This window comes from Oncorhynchus kisutch, linkage group LG6 (assembly GCF_002021735.2).
Source record: "Oncorhynchus kisutch isolate 150728-3 linkage group LG6, Okis_V2, whole genome shotgun sequence".
In the NCBI taxonomy this organism is placed as follows: domain Eukaryota; kingdom Metazoa; phylum Chordata; class Actinopteri; order Salmoniformes; family Salmonidae; genus Oncorhynchus; species Oncorhynchus kisutch.
The window spans coordinates 14,456,050-14,473,354 of record NC_034179.2 but is presented as its reverse complement, the minus strand read 5'-3'; the positions used below and the strand labels follow the sequence as shown (position 1 = coordinate 14,473,354).

The 17,305-nt window shown below is 41.1% G+C and overlaps 1 protein-coding gene and 1 pseudogene across 2 annotated transcripts; one reads left to right on the top strand and one right to left on the bottom strand.

Moving 5' to 3' along the window:
• The first annotated feature begins 3,213 nt into the window (after positions 1 to 3,213).
• LOC109892360 (ras-GEF domain-containing family member 1B-B-like) lies at positions 3,214 to 13,945 on the top strand. 2 transcript variants are annotated; one of them, XM_020484849.2, is made up of 11 exons: positions 3,214 to 3,328; positions 6,022 to 6,219; positions 7,577 to 7,699; positions 7,881 to 8,018; positions 11,013 to 11,228; positions 11,420 to 11,494; positions 11,949 to 12,041; positions 12,199 to 12,301; positions 12,440 to 12,711; positions 12,845 to 13,041; positions 13,165 to 13,945. In XM_020484849.2, the coding sequence occupies exons 2-11, from the start codon at positions 6,028 to 6,030 to the stop codon at positions 13,193 to 13,195; spliced, it is 1,440 nt and encodes a 479-aa protein (XP_020340438.1). In that variant the 5' UTR covers positions 3,214 to 3,328; positions 6,022 to 6,027; the 3' UTR covers positions 13,196 to 13,945. The 2 variants fall into 2 exon arrangements, with proteins under 2 accessions (XP_020340438.1, XP_031682115.1); XM_031826255.1 differs by lacking the exon at positions 3,214 to 3,328 and having other exon boundaries at positions 3,367 to 6,219.
• Positions 13,946 to 14,168: 223 nt separating this feature from the next.
• On the bottom strand, positions 14,169 to 17,237 carry LOC109892361 (PR domain zinc finger protein 8-like; annotated as a pseudogene).
• Between the last annotated feature and the right edge of the window lie 68 nt (positions 17,238 to 17,305).

Sequence of the window (17,305 nt, the reverse complement as noted above, 5' to 3'; positions counted from 1 at the left end):
AGAGAGAGAAGGGTTGAGAGGAGAGACTGAGGGGATAAAGAGAGGAGAGAGGGGATAACGAGAGGAAAGAGAGAGGGAAGGGAGATTAGGGAAAGAGGACAGGGAGAGAGGGGGGAGAGAGATCAGGGAGAGAGAGAGGCGAGAGAGAGGAGAAAGAGGGGAGAGAGAAGGGAGAGAGAGGGGCAAGGGGAGAGAGGGAGGAGAGCGAAGAGAGAGAAGGGTGAGAGGAGAGACTGAGGGGATAAAGAGAGGAGAGAGGGGATAAAGAGAGGAAAGAGAGAGGGAAGGGAGATTAGGGAGAGAGGGGAGTGATAGGGAGAGATGGGAGAGGGGGGAGAGAGGACAGGGAGAGAGAGGGGAGAGAGGACAGGGAGAGAGAGGAGAAAGAGAGGGGAGAGAGGAGAAAGAGAGGGGAGAGAGGAGAAAGAGAGGGGAGAGAGAAGAGAGAGAGAGAGGAGGAGAGAGAGGCGAGAAGAGAGGGGAGAGAGAGAGGGGGAGAGGAGAGAGAGGGGATACAGAGAGGAGAGAGAGAGAGAGAGGAGTGTGTGGGTGGAAGCTCAATCTGAGTGTTTATGGAAGGCAGGAGTCAGTCAGTGCACTAGTTTATGATGTCAGTGTGTGTCAGTCGAGTTATATACTGCCTCTCTTTGAGGGAAGCTGTGGCCCCGTGCCCTAGCACTGTGGGTTGAATCTAATCGAAAGGCTCCACAAGAGCCCTCACCAAGCTGAAGCCATCTCCAGCTAGCAGTGCTTTCAGGTGGCTGGCGTGAGTGTAGGTGCAGTAGAATAGAACGTAGCCTATAGGCATTGCAGGCTTTGGCTATTCCTGCATGAACAATGATGTAAGACTATGATTGAGAGGCTGTAAATGAATACCACCCACAACCTGGGGCCCACACTCTGTTCTCTGTAAATCATGAAACCATCCTTATGTAATATGACTCAAATCAAATTGTATTCGTCACATGCTTTGTAAACAACAGGTCTTGACTAACGGTGAAATGCTTCCTTAACCTTCCCAACAATGCAGAGAGAAAGAAACTAGAGAAATATTAGTAAAAGTCAAACAAGATCAGCTCCTTTGTCTTGCTGATGTTGAGGATAGAGTTTGTTGTCCTGGCAACACACTGCTAGGTCTCTGACCTCCTCCCTATAGGCTCCAATTTTAAGAGGACACGCCCACTGTTGATGGAAGTGGGTCATTGCTACTAAAACATCTGTAGCTATCAGGAAAGATGTTTGTTTCTCAAGTTTTTTATTTTTGTTTTTTATTTCACCTTTATTTAACCAGGTAGGCAAGTTGAGAACACCTTTATTTAACCAGGTAGGCAAGTTGAGAACAAGTTCTCATTTACAACTGCGACCTGGCAGAGTTCCATTGATCAACTTTCAATGGTCATGATTTATGGTGAATTTGGCATTTCAATTGATTTATGTCCAATTGATGTATCATTTTTTTATTACCAATACATTGGTAACATTTATAAACTTTCAGTTAATAGATTATAAAGTCAAACTAATCATCAGTAAGGAAACACTAGTTAAAAATGTGTGATTGTTCATTTGGTTCTTGCCAAAATGTGTAATAATTGCATGACTGTAGTGCTTTAGTGTCACGATCGTTTGTAGAATCGGACCAAGGCCCAGCTGATTTTGAGATCCACATCATTTTAATGATACAGTGAAACTTACAAAGACAAAAACAAATAAACAATAAACTACCAACGAACCGTGACTACAGAGATGCTACGTGCACTAACTCAAAACAATATCCCATAAACACAGGTGGGAAAAACAGCTACTTAAATATGATCCCCAATTAAAGACAACGACTACCTGCTGCCTCTAATTGGGAATCATACACAATCACCAACATAGAAAAACAAACCTAGAACCCCACATATATAAAATAATAACTAGAAAACCCCCAGTCACGCCCTGACCTACTCTACCATAGAAAATAAGGACTCTTTATGGTCAGGACGTGACATTTAGTCTTTTTTATTCATACTGTAAAGTATTTTCAAATGTAAAACCACAAGGTCTGAGACAATTTAGACCTACAGTACCAGTCAAACATTTGGACACCTACTCATTCAAGGTTTTTTCTTTATTTGGACTATTTTCTACATTGTAGAATAATAGTGAAGACATCAAAACTATGAAATAACACACATGGAATCATGTAGTAACCAAAAAATTGTTCAACAAATCAAAATATATTTTAGATTCTTAAAAGTAGCTGCCCTTTGCCTTGATGACAGCTTTGCACACTCTTGACATTCTCTCAAACATCTTCACCTGGACCGCTTTTCCAACAGTCTTGAAGGAGTTCCCACATATAATGAGCACCAAATGACAGATTTCCACTGTTCTAATGTATGTTGTTTCTTTCTCTCGTGTTTCTTGGCCCAAGCAAGTCTCTTCTTATTATTGGTGTTCTTTAGTAGTAGTTTCTTTGCAGCAATTCGACCATGAAGGCTTGATTCACACAGTCTCTTCTGAACAGTTGATGCTGAGATGTGTTACTTGAACTCTGTGAAGTGTTTATTTGGGTTGCAATTTCTGAGGTGCAGTTAACTCTAATGAACTTATCCTCTGCAGCAGAGGTAAATATGTGTCTTCCTTTCCTGTGGCGGTCCTCGTGAGAGCCAGTTTCATCATTGCGCTTGATGGTTTTTGCGACTGCACTTGAAGAAACTTTTAAAGTTCTTGAAATGTTCTGTATTCACTGATCTACTTTGAAGAATCTCAAATATATTTTGATTTGTTTTGGTTACTACATGATTCCATATGTGTTATTTCATAGTGTTGATGTATTTACTATTATTATATTTTGTAAAAAAGAGTAAAATAAAGAAAAACATTTGAATGAGTAGGTGTGTCCAAACTTTTGACTGGTACTCTATTTCACACTCCATATGGTGGACCAGAGCTGTTGGAGAGCGCAAAAAACCTGGCCATGCCATATGCCTTCACACTCCCTCTATCTCTCTAGCAAATGTCCTTTTCACTTTTTCCTTCTCACAAAACGTTATATGCAACATTATGGTCCTATGTCGTTCAAAGAGAATCGATGGCTGGCAAACTGACCAATGAGAGTGCGCTAACGTTTCGCTTTTTCTGATTCTTCACTGTGATTGGTTTACTGCCATGCAGAACGATCCGCCTCTAAGCCTATTATAGGCTGTTTCACCGCTTTCTGTAAAGTCATTTGAATACGGCTGGTCGTGGTCACAGTTTCAAATGACTTGTGATTCGAAGGACTGCATGGACACAATGGATGGACCATACGAATAGGAATTTCACGCTCTGAAAACACTGATCGGTAGTATTCGTATGCTTTTTGTGTGATTTGAAGATTAATTTCTTACATATGATATTATTTTGCAAAGACTTGGAATAGCTGTATTTGATACACATAGTCTGTTAGTTTTTTCTAGTCGGGGTAAGTTGATCACAATATGTCCACTGAAAGTCTTATTATTTGTAACAAGGAAACATGCTGGGAACTTTCCAGACAAGTGTTAGGCTATGCTATGCATTCCCAATAGATTTATAATGACAGTGCTTTCACTGCACTTTGAATGAAGGCAAAAACGGCTTATGATGGCAGATCTTGACTTTTACAAAACAAAAATTCTTTGCAAAGTCACTTACAAATCCCAGTCACTTATATATGATATAATTACAGCTAATTTCAGTTGTTTTGTACTTCAATTGTGTTATTGTTTTGCTTTAGTCTGCAGCATAATGCCTGCCTGTGTAATTACTTGCCTGGCATGCATTAGCCTACGTTACTCACTAGTGTTGTGACAGAGTGTGGTTCAGTTCTATGGAAGACTGCTTTCCACATAATACGACCGCGCGAGTCAAGAGTGGGTTGGGTGGGTTGTGATTGTCCTGTCTGTGCTACAGTACAGTACATTGGTTAGTTAGCTTGCTACAGTTAGCTGGATACTGGGCTGAGAAACATAACAGGGTGAGACATGAGATTTCTTAAAAAACAATATCCATCTTATTAGATACTATGTCCAAGAGGGATATAGTATATCTATCTTATTTTATTACTCTACATTTGCTTCTCTATCAGATTTGAGTTCTTATCTTTTTCTAGACTAGGGAACAGGCAAAACAAGGTGGGACATGTGTGGGAATGAGATATTTTATTCCCTCCATTTTATAAACAGTATCCATCTTATTGGACGTTATATCCAAGATAGATACAGTATAATGTACTGTAAATCAGTCTTATTTTCTGACTGTTGTTTTATTGGCTCCTTTATCAGATAGATTGAGTTCTTATCTGTTTCCACATAAACCTTTAAACCCATTCAACCCCAGCCAGGCTAGTTTAGTGTAAGCTTGTTGAGTCAGTCAGAGAATGTCACTTCCATTCAAATGTAGTAGGTCTATCTAGTACACTGTAAAGGGGTTACTGTGAATTTGATAGTAGCTTACAGGCAGCTCGGGGGCAAGTAAAATTCTATATTTCATATTACAGTACTCCTACTTTAATACAAAGACGTATCAAAGCAAGTGCTATGTAATGACACAAGAACAATACTGTAAAATGGACTGTATTATATGGTTTTAAAAAAAGAAGTAAATGCTACTGTAATCGGATTGGATGAATGAAATTCATTGAGGGGAGGGGTTTGTATTTCACAGTAATTTACTGTCAATACAAGGGATTGGTGCAAGCAGGTTGGCTCCTAAGGTAAAGTGTTTTTAGACATAACAGTATATTATTTAACATTTGGTGTTTTAGATCACTTGCACTTCTAGAGGCCTTAAGAACGGCTTCCAAACTGCAGCGACTACAGGGCAAAACAGACCAAAAGGACATGAAAACAATGGTCAAACATCACTGTTTAAGACTTGCTGCCATTCCAATCTGTCCCCTATACAAATTGATGGGGCACTATAACCACATATGCATTAAATTGGTACAGCATTTTCACTCACTGGTGCAACAAATATAGCCTCTTACAAGGCACTCCTCAAAATATGTCAATGAGCCAGAAACAACAATAACATGCACCCACTAGTGGTCACTGTATTATGTGGCGTGGAATTACAGTACCATTCAAAATACAGCAATTATTTCCCCGTCCACAACATTTTCCCACAATGCATCATCATTTACAGTATGATACAGTATTGTTGATAATACCCAACATTACCATATCATTGGCTGTTTTCCAGTTACAGCGTAGATCTAATCTTTACTGTGTGGGGGGTCCCTGTAGTAGTAATGCTGGGTGGTGATTGGTTGAATAGTTCTTGTGTTTCAGATCGTCAGCTCCTGTTGTAGCAGGTCACCTTAAAGGCCACGTTGCAAACGCAGCGACGGAGCGTCGTTTTCTACGTTGTTCTACGTACTTTTGTGCGGCTCAAATATTGGAATGGACTGTATACAATGCTCCGTGGCTCTGTTCGCGTTGGGTCCTTTAGCCCTGTTTAAACAGAGTAAAGAAGAAAACACCTTTAATCTCTTAACAGTGGAAGCCAGCAGGGAGAACGAGATCAGGGTTAGAATGTGCCAGGATGTCGGATGAATGAGACAGTGGCATAAACAGGCTTATACCAGCATGGTGTAGACTAAAGACTCAGCAGTAGAAGGGATATGAGACAGTGACACAGTCAGGCTTATACCAGCATGGTGTAGACTAAAGACTCAGCAGTAGAAGGGATATGAGACAGTGACACAGTCAGGCTTATACCAGCATGGTGTAGACTAAAGACTCAGCAGTAGAAGGGATATGAGACAGTGACACAGTCAGGCTTATACCAGCATAGTGTCGACATACAGTAATAGGGTAACATTATAGTAACTTCACACACACTGCTAGTACTTATTACACAAGTTGTTACAGTTCAGCTTTTCTCTCTCTCTTATCTTTCTTAGGGAAATAACACTGAATTGAAACCATGAAAACTAAAGTGATCAGTTAGGAGTTTAAGAGAAGAACAACAAAGATTTGACATGGTTTTTATATCTTCACATCTCTTCAACAGGTCAACATGCCTCCCACGACACCGTATGCTGGCAAGTTCAGTACCAGCACTTATAACAACAACATTCATCTCCACAAATACCACCAGCCCATGGAAGTGAGCTACGGGGACATGTGCTACCATGACAACAGTCTTGTTTCTGGCTCCCTGGAGGCCCTAATACAACATTTAGTTCCCACAGTGGACTACTACCCTGACGTGAGTGCTATCTCTGCTCCAAGAACAACAACAACTTACAACATGAACAATGGAATCATACAAACATATTTGGGGTTATGATAGGGTAAAAACAGGCTCAATGCATTAGAAGTTCTATTCTTCAAGAACATGATGCTAGGTGCTGTTATCTCTGGTCCAATACGATCTCTCAGGGGGACTCTAATGACAACAACAAAAACATAAATTATGGACTTTTATTATGGACAAATAGACTACAGCTATATTCTGTGTTCTGTGTACTAATGAAGTCCATAAAGCATTCATAAGTTCTATCCTCCAAGAACGAATGGCAGGAAAGGTGCCAGTATGTGCTGGGTTTATGCTGGGTTGATACTGTGTTTATGCTGGGTTGATACTGTGTTTATGCTGGGTTGATACTGTGTTTATGCTGGGTTGATACTGTGTTTATGCTGAGTTGATACTGGGTTTATGCTGGGTTGATACTGGGTTGATACTGGGTTTATGCTGAGTTGATACTGGGTTTATGCTGGGTTGATACTGGCTTTATGCTGGGTTGATACTGGCTTTATGCTGGGTTGATACTGGCTTTATGCTGGGTTGATACTGTGTTTATGCTGGGTTGATACTGGCTTTATGCTGAGTTGATACTGTGTTTATGCTGAGTTGATACTGTGTTTATTCTGGGTTGATACTGGGCTTATTCTGGGGTGATACTGGCTTTATGCTGTGTTGATACTGGGTTTATTCTGGGTTGATACTGGGTTTATTCTGGGTTGATACTGGGTTTATTCTGGGTTGATACTGGGTTTATTCTGGGTTGATACTGGCTTTATGCTGAGTTGATACTGGGTTTATGCTGGGGTGATACTGGGTTTATGCTGGGGTGATACTGGGTTTATGCTGTGTTGATACTGGGTTTATGCTGTGTTGATACTGGGTTTATGCTGAGTTGATACTGGGTTTATGCTGGGGTGACACTGGGTTTATGCTGTGTTGACACTGGGATTATGCTGTGTTGATACTGGGTTTATTTTGGGTTGATACTGGCTTTATTCTGGGGTGATACTGGGTTTATGCTGAGTTGATGCTGAGTTGATGCTGAGTTGATGCTGGGTTGATGCTGGGTTGATACTGGGTTTATGCTGGGTTTATGCTGGGTTGATACTGGGTTTATTCTGGGGTGATACTGGCTTTATGCTGTGTTGATACTGGGTTTATTCTGCGTTGATACTGGCTTTATTCTGGGTTGATACTGGCTTTATTCTGGGGTGATACTGGCTTTATGCTGGGTTGATACTGGCTTTATGCTGGGTTGATACTGGGTTGATGACAACATGAGTTGTTGTTGATTATCTTTTTTCTTGTTCTCCATCAGAGGTCCTACGTCTTCACCTTCCTGCTGAGTTCCCGTCTCTTCCTCCACCCCTACGAACTCATGTCTCGGCTTTGTCACCTGTGTGTGGAGCAGCATCGATCTGGAGACCTGCTGCTTGATAAGGTAGCTAACAGACACACACGCATGCATACACAGACAAACACGCAGAAACAAACCTGCAGGAACGCACACACAAACACACAGTGCAGACACACACACACAGTTGTTCTTAACAACCAGGAGTGGACACCACCTCCTTACAGTCTGTCTCACACTGGCATGTCTTTCTCCTTGTTGTCCTCAGATCAGAATACGGGACGTTGCACCAAAGATCGTGCAGCTGCTGACTGAGTGGACAGAGACGTTTCCCTATGACTTCAGAGATGAGAGGATGATGCACTGCCTGAAAGAGATGAGCCATCATCTGGCCAGAGGAGATGAGGTCAGCCCCCTGACATAACTTTTAACTGACTGACTCATTAGAGATCACAATAGACGTGACATCAGACATCTAATTTGACCAGTTACAGTTGAGTTTGACATCAGACACCTTATTTAGACACCTTCTCATTTCAGGGTTTTTCTTTATTGTTACTAGTTTCTACATTGTAGAATAATAGTGAAGACATCAACACTATAAAATAACACATATGGAATCATGTAGTAACCAAAAAAGTGTTAAACAAATCAAAATATATTTTATATTTGCGATTCTTCAAAGTAGCCACCCTTTGCCTTGATGACAGCTTTGCACACTCTTGACATTTTTTTGACTGTTACTGTGTGTGTCACTCATATGTTACTGTATGTCATTATATGTGTTCTGTGTGTTCCACGTGTTCCATGTATTATATGTGTTATATCAGTATAGATACAGATGTCAGATCTTAATTTGAGCCCGTTTGCTACAGCAGGAAAATTATCCTGCAGCAACATGAAATGTGAATTATTTATGTGTATTTTTAATGGACATTTTTTTGTAGAGTTTTATACATTTTTCATTAGGGTAAATCAAGTCTGATATTAAGTGGAAATTACAAACTTTAGAATACTTTTTAAACCTTGAATACACAATAAGTTTAATGTTCTGCTGTGCAGGAAAATTGTCAGCAACAAAAGAGTGATCAAATTAAAATCCTACATTTGTAGCATAGGAAGTGAAAATACACACCCATAACAAGTTCACACATTCCAGAGCCAGATAATGAACTCAGTGCCCTTGTCATTGTATCAGCACAAATAAAAATATTCCTGGATATTGATTTCTCTCTCTTGTGACTATACAAGTATACATTGATGTACAGATGTAGGATCGTAATTTGAGCGTGTTTGCTACATCAGGAAAAGAATCCTGCAACAACAGGAAATGTGAATTATTATGTGGATAATTAATGAACATTTGTAAGGGTTGATACATGTTTCACAAGGGAAAATCAAGTCTGAAATTTCAAAGTGGAAATTACAAACTTCAGAAGCCTTTTAAAACCTCAAATACACTACAAGTTTTAAATGTCACGCCCTGACCTAGAGAGCATTTTTATTTCTCTATTTGGTTAGGTCGGGGTGTGATTTTGGGTGGGCATTCTAGTTTCTAACGACGGACGTAACATTAAGATCTTACATCTGTAAGTATATGATATCTATAGATATTGATTTTCCTTCCTGTTTGTGCTGAACTAGAATATGTAGAAATATACGATACATATATTAAATTTCATATCCTCTTTCCGTTGTGTTCAGTACATAACTTGAGCTCCTCTTTACGTTGTTATATCAGTATGCGTATACACTACATTCTCAATTTATTAGGTACACAGTTTATTAGGTACACCCATCTAGTACTGGGTCAGACCCCCCTTTGCCTCCAAAACAGCCTGAATTCTTTGGGGCATGAATTCTATAAGGTGTGGCGTTCAAACGTTGCTCAATTTGTATCAAGGGCTGTAACGTGTGCCTGGAAAACATTCCCCACACCATTACACCACCGCCACTAGCCTGTACCGTTGATACCAGGCAGGATGGGGCCATGGACTCATGCTGCTTACGCCAAATCCTGACTCTGCCATCGGCATGACGCAACAGGAACCAGGATTCATTGGACCAGGCTATGTTTTTCCACTCCTCAATTGCCCAGTGTTGTTGATCGCGTGCCAACTGGAGCCGCATCTTGTTTTTAGTTGATAGGAGTGGAACCCGGTGTGGTCGTCTGCTGCAATATCCCATCTGTTATAAGGACCGACGAGTTGTGTGTTCCAAGATTCTATTCTGCACACCACTGTTGTACTGCACTGTTATTGCCTGTTTGTGGCAGGCCTGTTAGCTTGCAGGATTCTTGCTATTCTCTTTAGACTTCTCATCAACGAGCTGTTTTCGCCCTGTTCGAGCTGTTTTCTCTGTAAACCGTAGACACTTGTGTGTGAAAAGCCCAGGAAACAATCGAACAGTAACTGAATACCTTGATGCCTGTCTGCCTGCTTTATATAGCAAGCCCCGAGCCATGTGACTCACTGTCTGTAGGAGCAAACCATTTTCATGATCTGGGGGGTGTAACTAATAAACTGGTCACTGAGTGTAGGTAGATTAACTCTACATACTACCTCAACTAACCGGTGCCCCCACACATTGACTCTGTACCGGCAACCCCGGTATATATATATTTTTTTTGCTGCTGCTCTTTAATTACTTGTTACTTTTATCTCTTATTCTTATCCCAACATTTTTTTTAACTGCACTGTCGGTTAGGGGCTCATAAGTAAGCATTTCACTGTAAGGTCTACAACAGTTGTATTCTGCGCAATAACATTTGATTTCTCTCTTGATGATGATTTATATCAGTACTCATATCTCTCTATGATGTTTATATCAGTACTCGTAACTCTCTATGATGTTTATATCAGTACTCATCTCTCTCTATGTTTATATCAGTACTCATATCTCTCTATGATGTTTATATCAGTACTCATATCTCTCTATGATGGTTTATATCAGTACTCATATCGCTATGATGGTTTATATCAGTACTCATATCGCTATGATGTTTATATCAGTACTCATCTCTCTCTATGATGGTTTATATCAGTACTCATATCGCTATGATGTTTATATCAGTACTCATATCTCTCTATGATGTTTATATCAGTACTCATATCTCTATGATGTTTATATCAGTACTCATATCTCTATGATGTTTATCAGTACTCATATCTCTCTATGATGGTTTATATCATTACTCCTATCTCTATGATGTTTATATCAGTACTCATATCTCTATGATGTTCATATCAGTACTCATATCTCTCTATGATTTTTATATCAGTACTCATGTCTCTCTATGATGGTTTATATCAGTTTTCATATCTCTCTGATGTTTTATATCAGTACTCATATCACTATAATGTTTATATCAGTACTCCTCTCTCTATGATGTTTATATCAGTACTCATGGCGGGCCATGCAGCAGATGACTCAGCGGTTGATCCAGAGATTGGCGGCTCTGGGTCAGTATGAGGAGGCGATCGCCACGCTCAACGCCTCCGCAGCAGAGAGACCCACCGCTCTGAAGGCCAAGCAGCAGAACGGACATCGGCATGATGTCCTCAGTGTCTGTGATGATGCCTTTATACTAGCCCAGCAGCTCACACACATTGAACTGGTAAGGAGAGATTATATTGTATATGTACCTTCTAGACTTGTGGTGTTCAGAGAAGTTGAAACTGAATGGCATTTCTGTTTGAATTAGAAGTTATTGTTAACTTAAAGTTTCTCTTATACATAAACTTGATGCATCAAGTAACGTGAATGTAAGAATATTGAGTTTATACCTTATGATTTTTCCAATTCCAGGACAGACTGAGTTTTATTGGACCAGAGGAGTTCATCCAAGCCTTTGGTGTGAAAGATCACCTGGTTAACCATAAGGTAGGCCTGGTCCACTACCGTGTACATAACGTTGTCCACTACCGTGTACATAACGTTGTCCACTACCGTGTACATAACGTTGTCCACTACCGTGTACATAACGTTGTCCACTACCGTGTACATAACGTTGTCCACTACCGTGTACATAACATTGTCCACTACCGTGTACATAACATTGTCCACTACCTTCCACTGGTTGCATAAGAGACCATATGTCAGTCATTAGGGGGAGGTTACCGAATGTGTTGTGGCTGACTATCATTGTGTTAGCCTGTTAACAATCATCAACAGAATACATCACAACAAGTAGCCAAGAACTGACTGAGAGAAACAACTCTAGACCACGTTAATTTTTACAAGAAAATTAACAGAATTCACTGGATTGTTCCAACAGCAGTTTAATGTTGTAATTCAGCTAGATAATAAGTAACCACGAACTTTCTTTGCACCTCAGAGTTTCTTCCGAAAACGCAAGACTACTAACCTGGAGGCCTATGTAGCTTGGTTTAACAGACTCAGCTACCTGGTGGCTACTGAAATTTGCATGGTGAGTGCTCTTTGTCTTTCTTACTTACGTTCTGTCTCTCTCTCTTGCTCTCGCTCTTTAGCTCTCTATCTCTGTCTCTCTCCCCACAACCATTCTCTTTCTGTCATCCATTCTTTCTGACTCTGTTCCCATGGTTTTGTGTTTTTCTTCCTTCCAGCCTGTAAAGAAGAAGCATAGAGCCCGGGCCTTGGAGTTCTTCATAGATGTGGCTAGAGAATGCTATAACATCGGCAACTTCAACTCACTCATGGCCATCATCAGTACGTTACAATACAGGGCTCTAGAATCATTTCTATATTCTGCAATAGTATGCTAAGAATTGGAATTTCAGTTTACTTCCTGAATTCCCTGAATTTAAGTGGAATTGATCCCCAAACCCTGGTCTCTTCTCCACATAGGCGGAATGAACATGAGTCCTGTGTCCCGACTGAAGAAGACCTGGAGCAAAGTCAACACAGACAAATTTGACATACTGGAGCACCAAATGGACCCTTCCAGTAACTTCAGCAACTACCGTACTGCCCTGCGAGGAGCCACCCAGAGGTCTATTACAGCACACAGCAACCAGGAGAAAATAGTCATTCCATTCTTCAGCCTTCTCATCAAGGACATCTACTTCCTCAATGAGGGATGTGCCAACCGACTCCCCAACGGTCACGTGAACTTTGAGGTGAGTCTTACTGTAATGTACGGGATGCATTATTGTTGGGGTTATTGATAATGACAATACTCATCTTCTACTATGCTTTTAGTAGTGGGCAAAAGGGCGTTGTCAATATTGTTCATTTCCTGTTTCTCTATAGAAACTGTGGGACCTGGCGAAGCAGGTCAGTGAGTTCCTGGTGTGGCGTCAGGTGATGTGTCCCTTTGAGAGAGACAGGAAGATCCTCCAATACCTGGTCACTACACCTGTCTTTACCGAGGATGAGCTGCACTTGGCCTCCTATGAGACCGAAGGTCCAGAGAACCACCTGGAAAAGGACAGTCGGAGGTCTCTCAGGTGTGTAACTTTACTTTAGTTCACTTTACTAACTTAATGTCAACTTCAATCAAGGTTTTGCACTCATACACAGCACAGTTTTTATTTAAATAATACCATTGTGTGATGTGTCCTGTGTTTCAGGACATCCCTACTGCATAGAGAGCATCGTTGAGTGACGGTCATGAGTGTGACACTGGGCGATCCTCTTTCGCTACGAGAGGCTCACGGTTGACAGGGTCTGGAAGATTAAGATTTTCACAAAGGATGGGGAGAATAACTGTTTCAAGCACTCAGATTAATGATGCCTCCTATGGCTGGAGAACTGAAAATCCTGCCTCTCGCACTGTACATTAACAGATGATTCATTTGTAACTTGTCTACCCACACAGTATTACAGTTCTTTTACAGATGATTCATTTGTATCATGTCTACCCACACAGTATGACAGTTATTTTTTATACCAATGGGTCGAAATGGTTACTGGTGATTTTCTAAGCTTTTCTGAAGTGGCATGAGCTTGTTGCTGGTTGGCTTGCTCAGTGTTCTTAAAATGTCATCTATTTTTCTTTTATGTTTTTGTTCTTAGTAAATTGTGTGATTCGTATGTCATAAAATACTTAAATATTTGTGCTGAACATAAAAAAAATGCTCATCTTTGGTGAAAGGAATATGACCCAATAGCCTGTGAATAGTTAACTCTGTTTTTAAATGTTTTTGTATCATCATGTGTTTGTTTACCTTACAGAAATGACTTTTTATAAATATTTTATTTTTATGTATTCTCATCTTTTTTTAACGATTTGGTTTTGTGTATATTTTGTTTGCCCCCCCCCGCCATGTGTTACTTATCAGGGTACTCTATATGAAGTTCTTATGAAATAATAGGTATATTTTTCTTTCAAAATAAAATAGAAAAATTGAAGCAAGTTTTTTTTCTGTCCCTGTAAATAGCTCTCTGGCACCATCTAGTGTTCGCAACTGACCTTACAATCAAGTCACAACACCTAAAATATTGTAATTTGTGTGGAACACAAGCATTTGATGTAAAATAATGGAAAAATATATGGTATTCAAAAAATGACACATTTGACAGAATTCTGAGAAAATGTAACTATAAAATGTCATCGTCTTGATAATTTACATTATAATAATTAACATAGTTTGTTTTATTAGTTCTCCAATTAGTATCTTCATCAATATGATGACACATTAAAATATCAAGATCTTACCAATGATAATAACTAATTGAACTGAACTCATGTGTGAGAGGTCAAGTGTCCTTCAAGGTGATGGCGTTGTCTGAAGACCTCGTAGATGCAAGACTTGAGCCTCTCCTCTCTCGCCCTTGCTGCTGTTGTTTCACCCCAGACCCTGACTCTGTGGCGTCCACCGCCCTCTTGTGGTGGGACCTCATTGTTGCACCAGGTCTGAGGTCAGGCGGAAGGAGACATTGCATTTGGCACACCAGTTCTGAGCCGTCAGGCAGAGGGGCAAGAGCCGTGAGACGAAGGGGGACAGGAGCACCGGGGATAGGGTAATCAGGGGGTGTGATCAGCCTGTGGTCCTGGTCCAGAGAGCTGCTGGGCTGTATAGAGTGCGCCTCTATTTCGAAACACCCTGGGCCAGCACCGGTCGGTGGAGATCAGTAGTAAAGGGAGTGATTGAGGTTTAAGCCCTCCCAAGCAGGGGGGTAGTCTGGGGAAAGAAAACAGAGCGTGGGGGGCTGGGAGAAGGCACTCCTCCTGTTCTCAGACAGAGACCTGGCTGAAGGCAGAGGTGACAGTATCAGAGTCAGTGAAAAACTCCTCTGAGTGAGATGGAGACCGTAGTGTTTCTGTCTTTGTTTTCTTTGGGTCTCTCTGAGGCTCTACTAGGCCACTACCGGGCTGGATGCTTTGGTTCCTTAGGCTGGATGAAGATCTGAGGTCTTCAGGCCCAGAACCTTGTAAGTGTAGTTGGGTTGCTCTGTCTTTGGTGATGTTGTTCTTGTTGATGTTACTGGACAGGTGACAGGAGACTGGGCTGGGTTGTCTTTTCATGGTACAGTATCCTGTGTCCAGTGGATCCTGCGTTATCACCAGATGCTGTGGCTCACTGCACCTGTCCTCCTCTACCTCTGTGCGTTTCCCTATGAGGGAACCTCTAGTCTCAGAGTCCCTGGTGCTGAAAGACCCTGTCTTAATATGATCCATATCCCGGGCTAAGTTATGGAAGTCTGTTGCAGGTTTGCTATCCAGTGGACTTGTTTCTGGACGGCTCTGTTTGAAGGCAGCAGCAGGAAGGGAGTCAGGTTTCACATGGTCAGTGTTGCCTTGACCCGGTTTGGTGCTGTCGCTGTTTGGTTGTCTCTGTGTGCAGTCTCAAAGCATTGGTTACAGTTGGCACATGTGTATGGACCAGTACCTGGTTATAGAGATGGATATGGATTATTCTGACAATATTGCTTGACATAAACCTTTTCCAATACTGTTTAAATTGTACAAATGTAATGAATAAATATAGTTTGATGTCCTTATTTATGTATAATTACAGTCAGTATTAAAATCAGGAAAATTGATATGAACAATGTGTATCTATAATGTAATAGATCATATTTTATTACTATGTAATAACACATAGAGTATGTAGACACACCTTTGCTTTGTATCTGCAGTGGGTTTAGGAGAAGAAGCTTGGCCAGGTCTTTCCCGTACCACACCAACCGCTCCTCATCCTTCTGGATCGTCCTGAGGGCCCTAAAGAATAGGTGTCCGTTCTTCACATAGTGCTCCAGGTTCTGTTCTTCAGCGCTCCAGGCTGACTGGGCCAGCCGCAGCCACATTGGACCATCAATGCGCTGAGGCGTCTGCCTGTGTAGCCAAATCGAAACGGGTCTCTGTCATACAAAAACAAGTAAAATACACAACTTTACTACCTGAAAGGTTCGATGCATTTCAAACAATGATGCGGGCATGAGAAACTTGCCAACCATTGGTTTGGAACACATTATTTTCAGACGCACGGATTTGGTACGTGTTCTCACCCTCAAAATATATGGTGCCGTTCTTCGGTCCATAGACTTGAGAGCAGTGAAGGCGATGCTGTCATAAACGGATGTGTGTTTCAGCTCATACCGTCCAAAAACGGCGTTCTCGGGAACGTCGTAGGAGATGCGGACGCGCGTAAAAATGTCAGTTATCCATCGTTGCTGAGCTCTCGCCTCTGCGTTCCAAAATAGTTTCGACAGAATATCTGCCTCCAGGGTCTCCTGATAAACATATAATTTATATTATTAGGCTAACAATTGAGAATACATAATTTTAAAATGAGTTTGGCAAACGCCAAAGAAACCGTGCGTAAACCACTCTAAATCCAAAACAATACAAAAAATCGGCGATAAGGTTTGCTCTTCACTTATTTGAACTGTCCTTGCGTGTATTATACAGCGCGCGGTTTCTTATAGATGCCCACCAACACCTGCAATGGGACTGGTCTACTGGAGGAGCTGGTTTTATAATCTAGTCTAATCTGTACAATGACATTTGACAGTTCTCCGCTCCTCCTTTATCCTCTTGTTAGCTAGGTTACATGAATGATCTCTGACAATCAGAGAGTGTCGGTGGACAGTCTAAAGAGGTCATGGGTGTCAGGGGCCAGTGTAGAAGAAGCCAATTTCGATTGGATATTGAATTCATGACATTTGGTAAATAGGGACGAAATATAGTGTATTTAGGTGACGGTGGGTGATGTTCTGGTGTGCATGCCCGGAGGCCACGACGACAAACGCGGGTGTGTGTGTGCCATAAACGCGCTTTTCTGCGACCTCAGGCGATAGAGAAACCCTGTTTTTTGATGGATCACGCCAATGTTGGAATTCATTCTACACAGTATTCTAATGAGTGATGTCCATATTGTCACGTCCACAATGGCATGGACATTAGAATCAGTCGAATTGAAGTTTTCAAACGAAACAATGTTTTTGTTCAGTGTGTGGAATGAAATTAAAAGTAATATCCACGTCTTTCTATGGTTTGGCTATAATTAATTGCGTATTAAGCTTCAACAAAGTTTGGTTGTTGAACTGAAATAGTTACCTAAATTGTTAATTTAACAAAACATGTTGTCACCTGCTGTCTCCTCAACGCTGGTGAGGGAGCGATAGAGGTCAAAAATAAAGGTAAAACAATAAATAATAATAAATAAATAGGGTTCGAAGTGTCCGGATATCTTGCGCATGCCCACTTCAGATGGGATGGTACAGTATCCGCGGTGATGCGACCGGCCAAATCATTTTATTCTCTCA

What these genes read in the sequence shown, in the direction of transcription:
- LOC109892360 (XM_020484849.2), top strand. Translation starts at nt 6,028, where the DNA reads ATGCCTCCCACGACACCGTATGCTGGCAAGTTCAGTACCAGCACTTAT. An exon ending in CAGTGGACTACTACCCTGAC is followed by an intron (nt 6,220 to 7,576) that starts GTGAGTGCTATC and finishes GTTCTCCATCAG; the next exon opens with AGGTCCTACGTCTTCACCTT. An exon ending in CTCACTCATGGCCATCATCA is followed by an intron (nt 12,302 to 12,439) that starts GTACGTTACAAT and finishes TTCTCCACATAG; the next exon opens with GCGGAATGAACATGAGTCCT.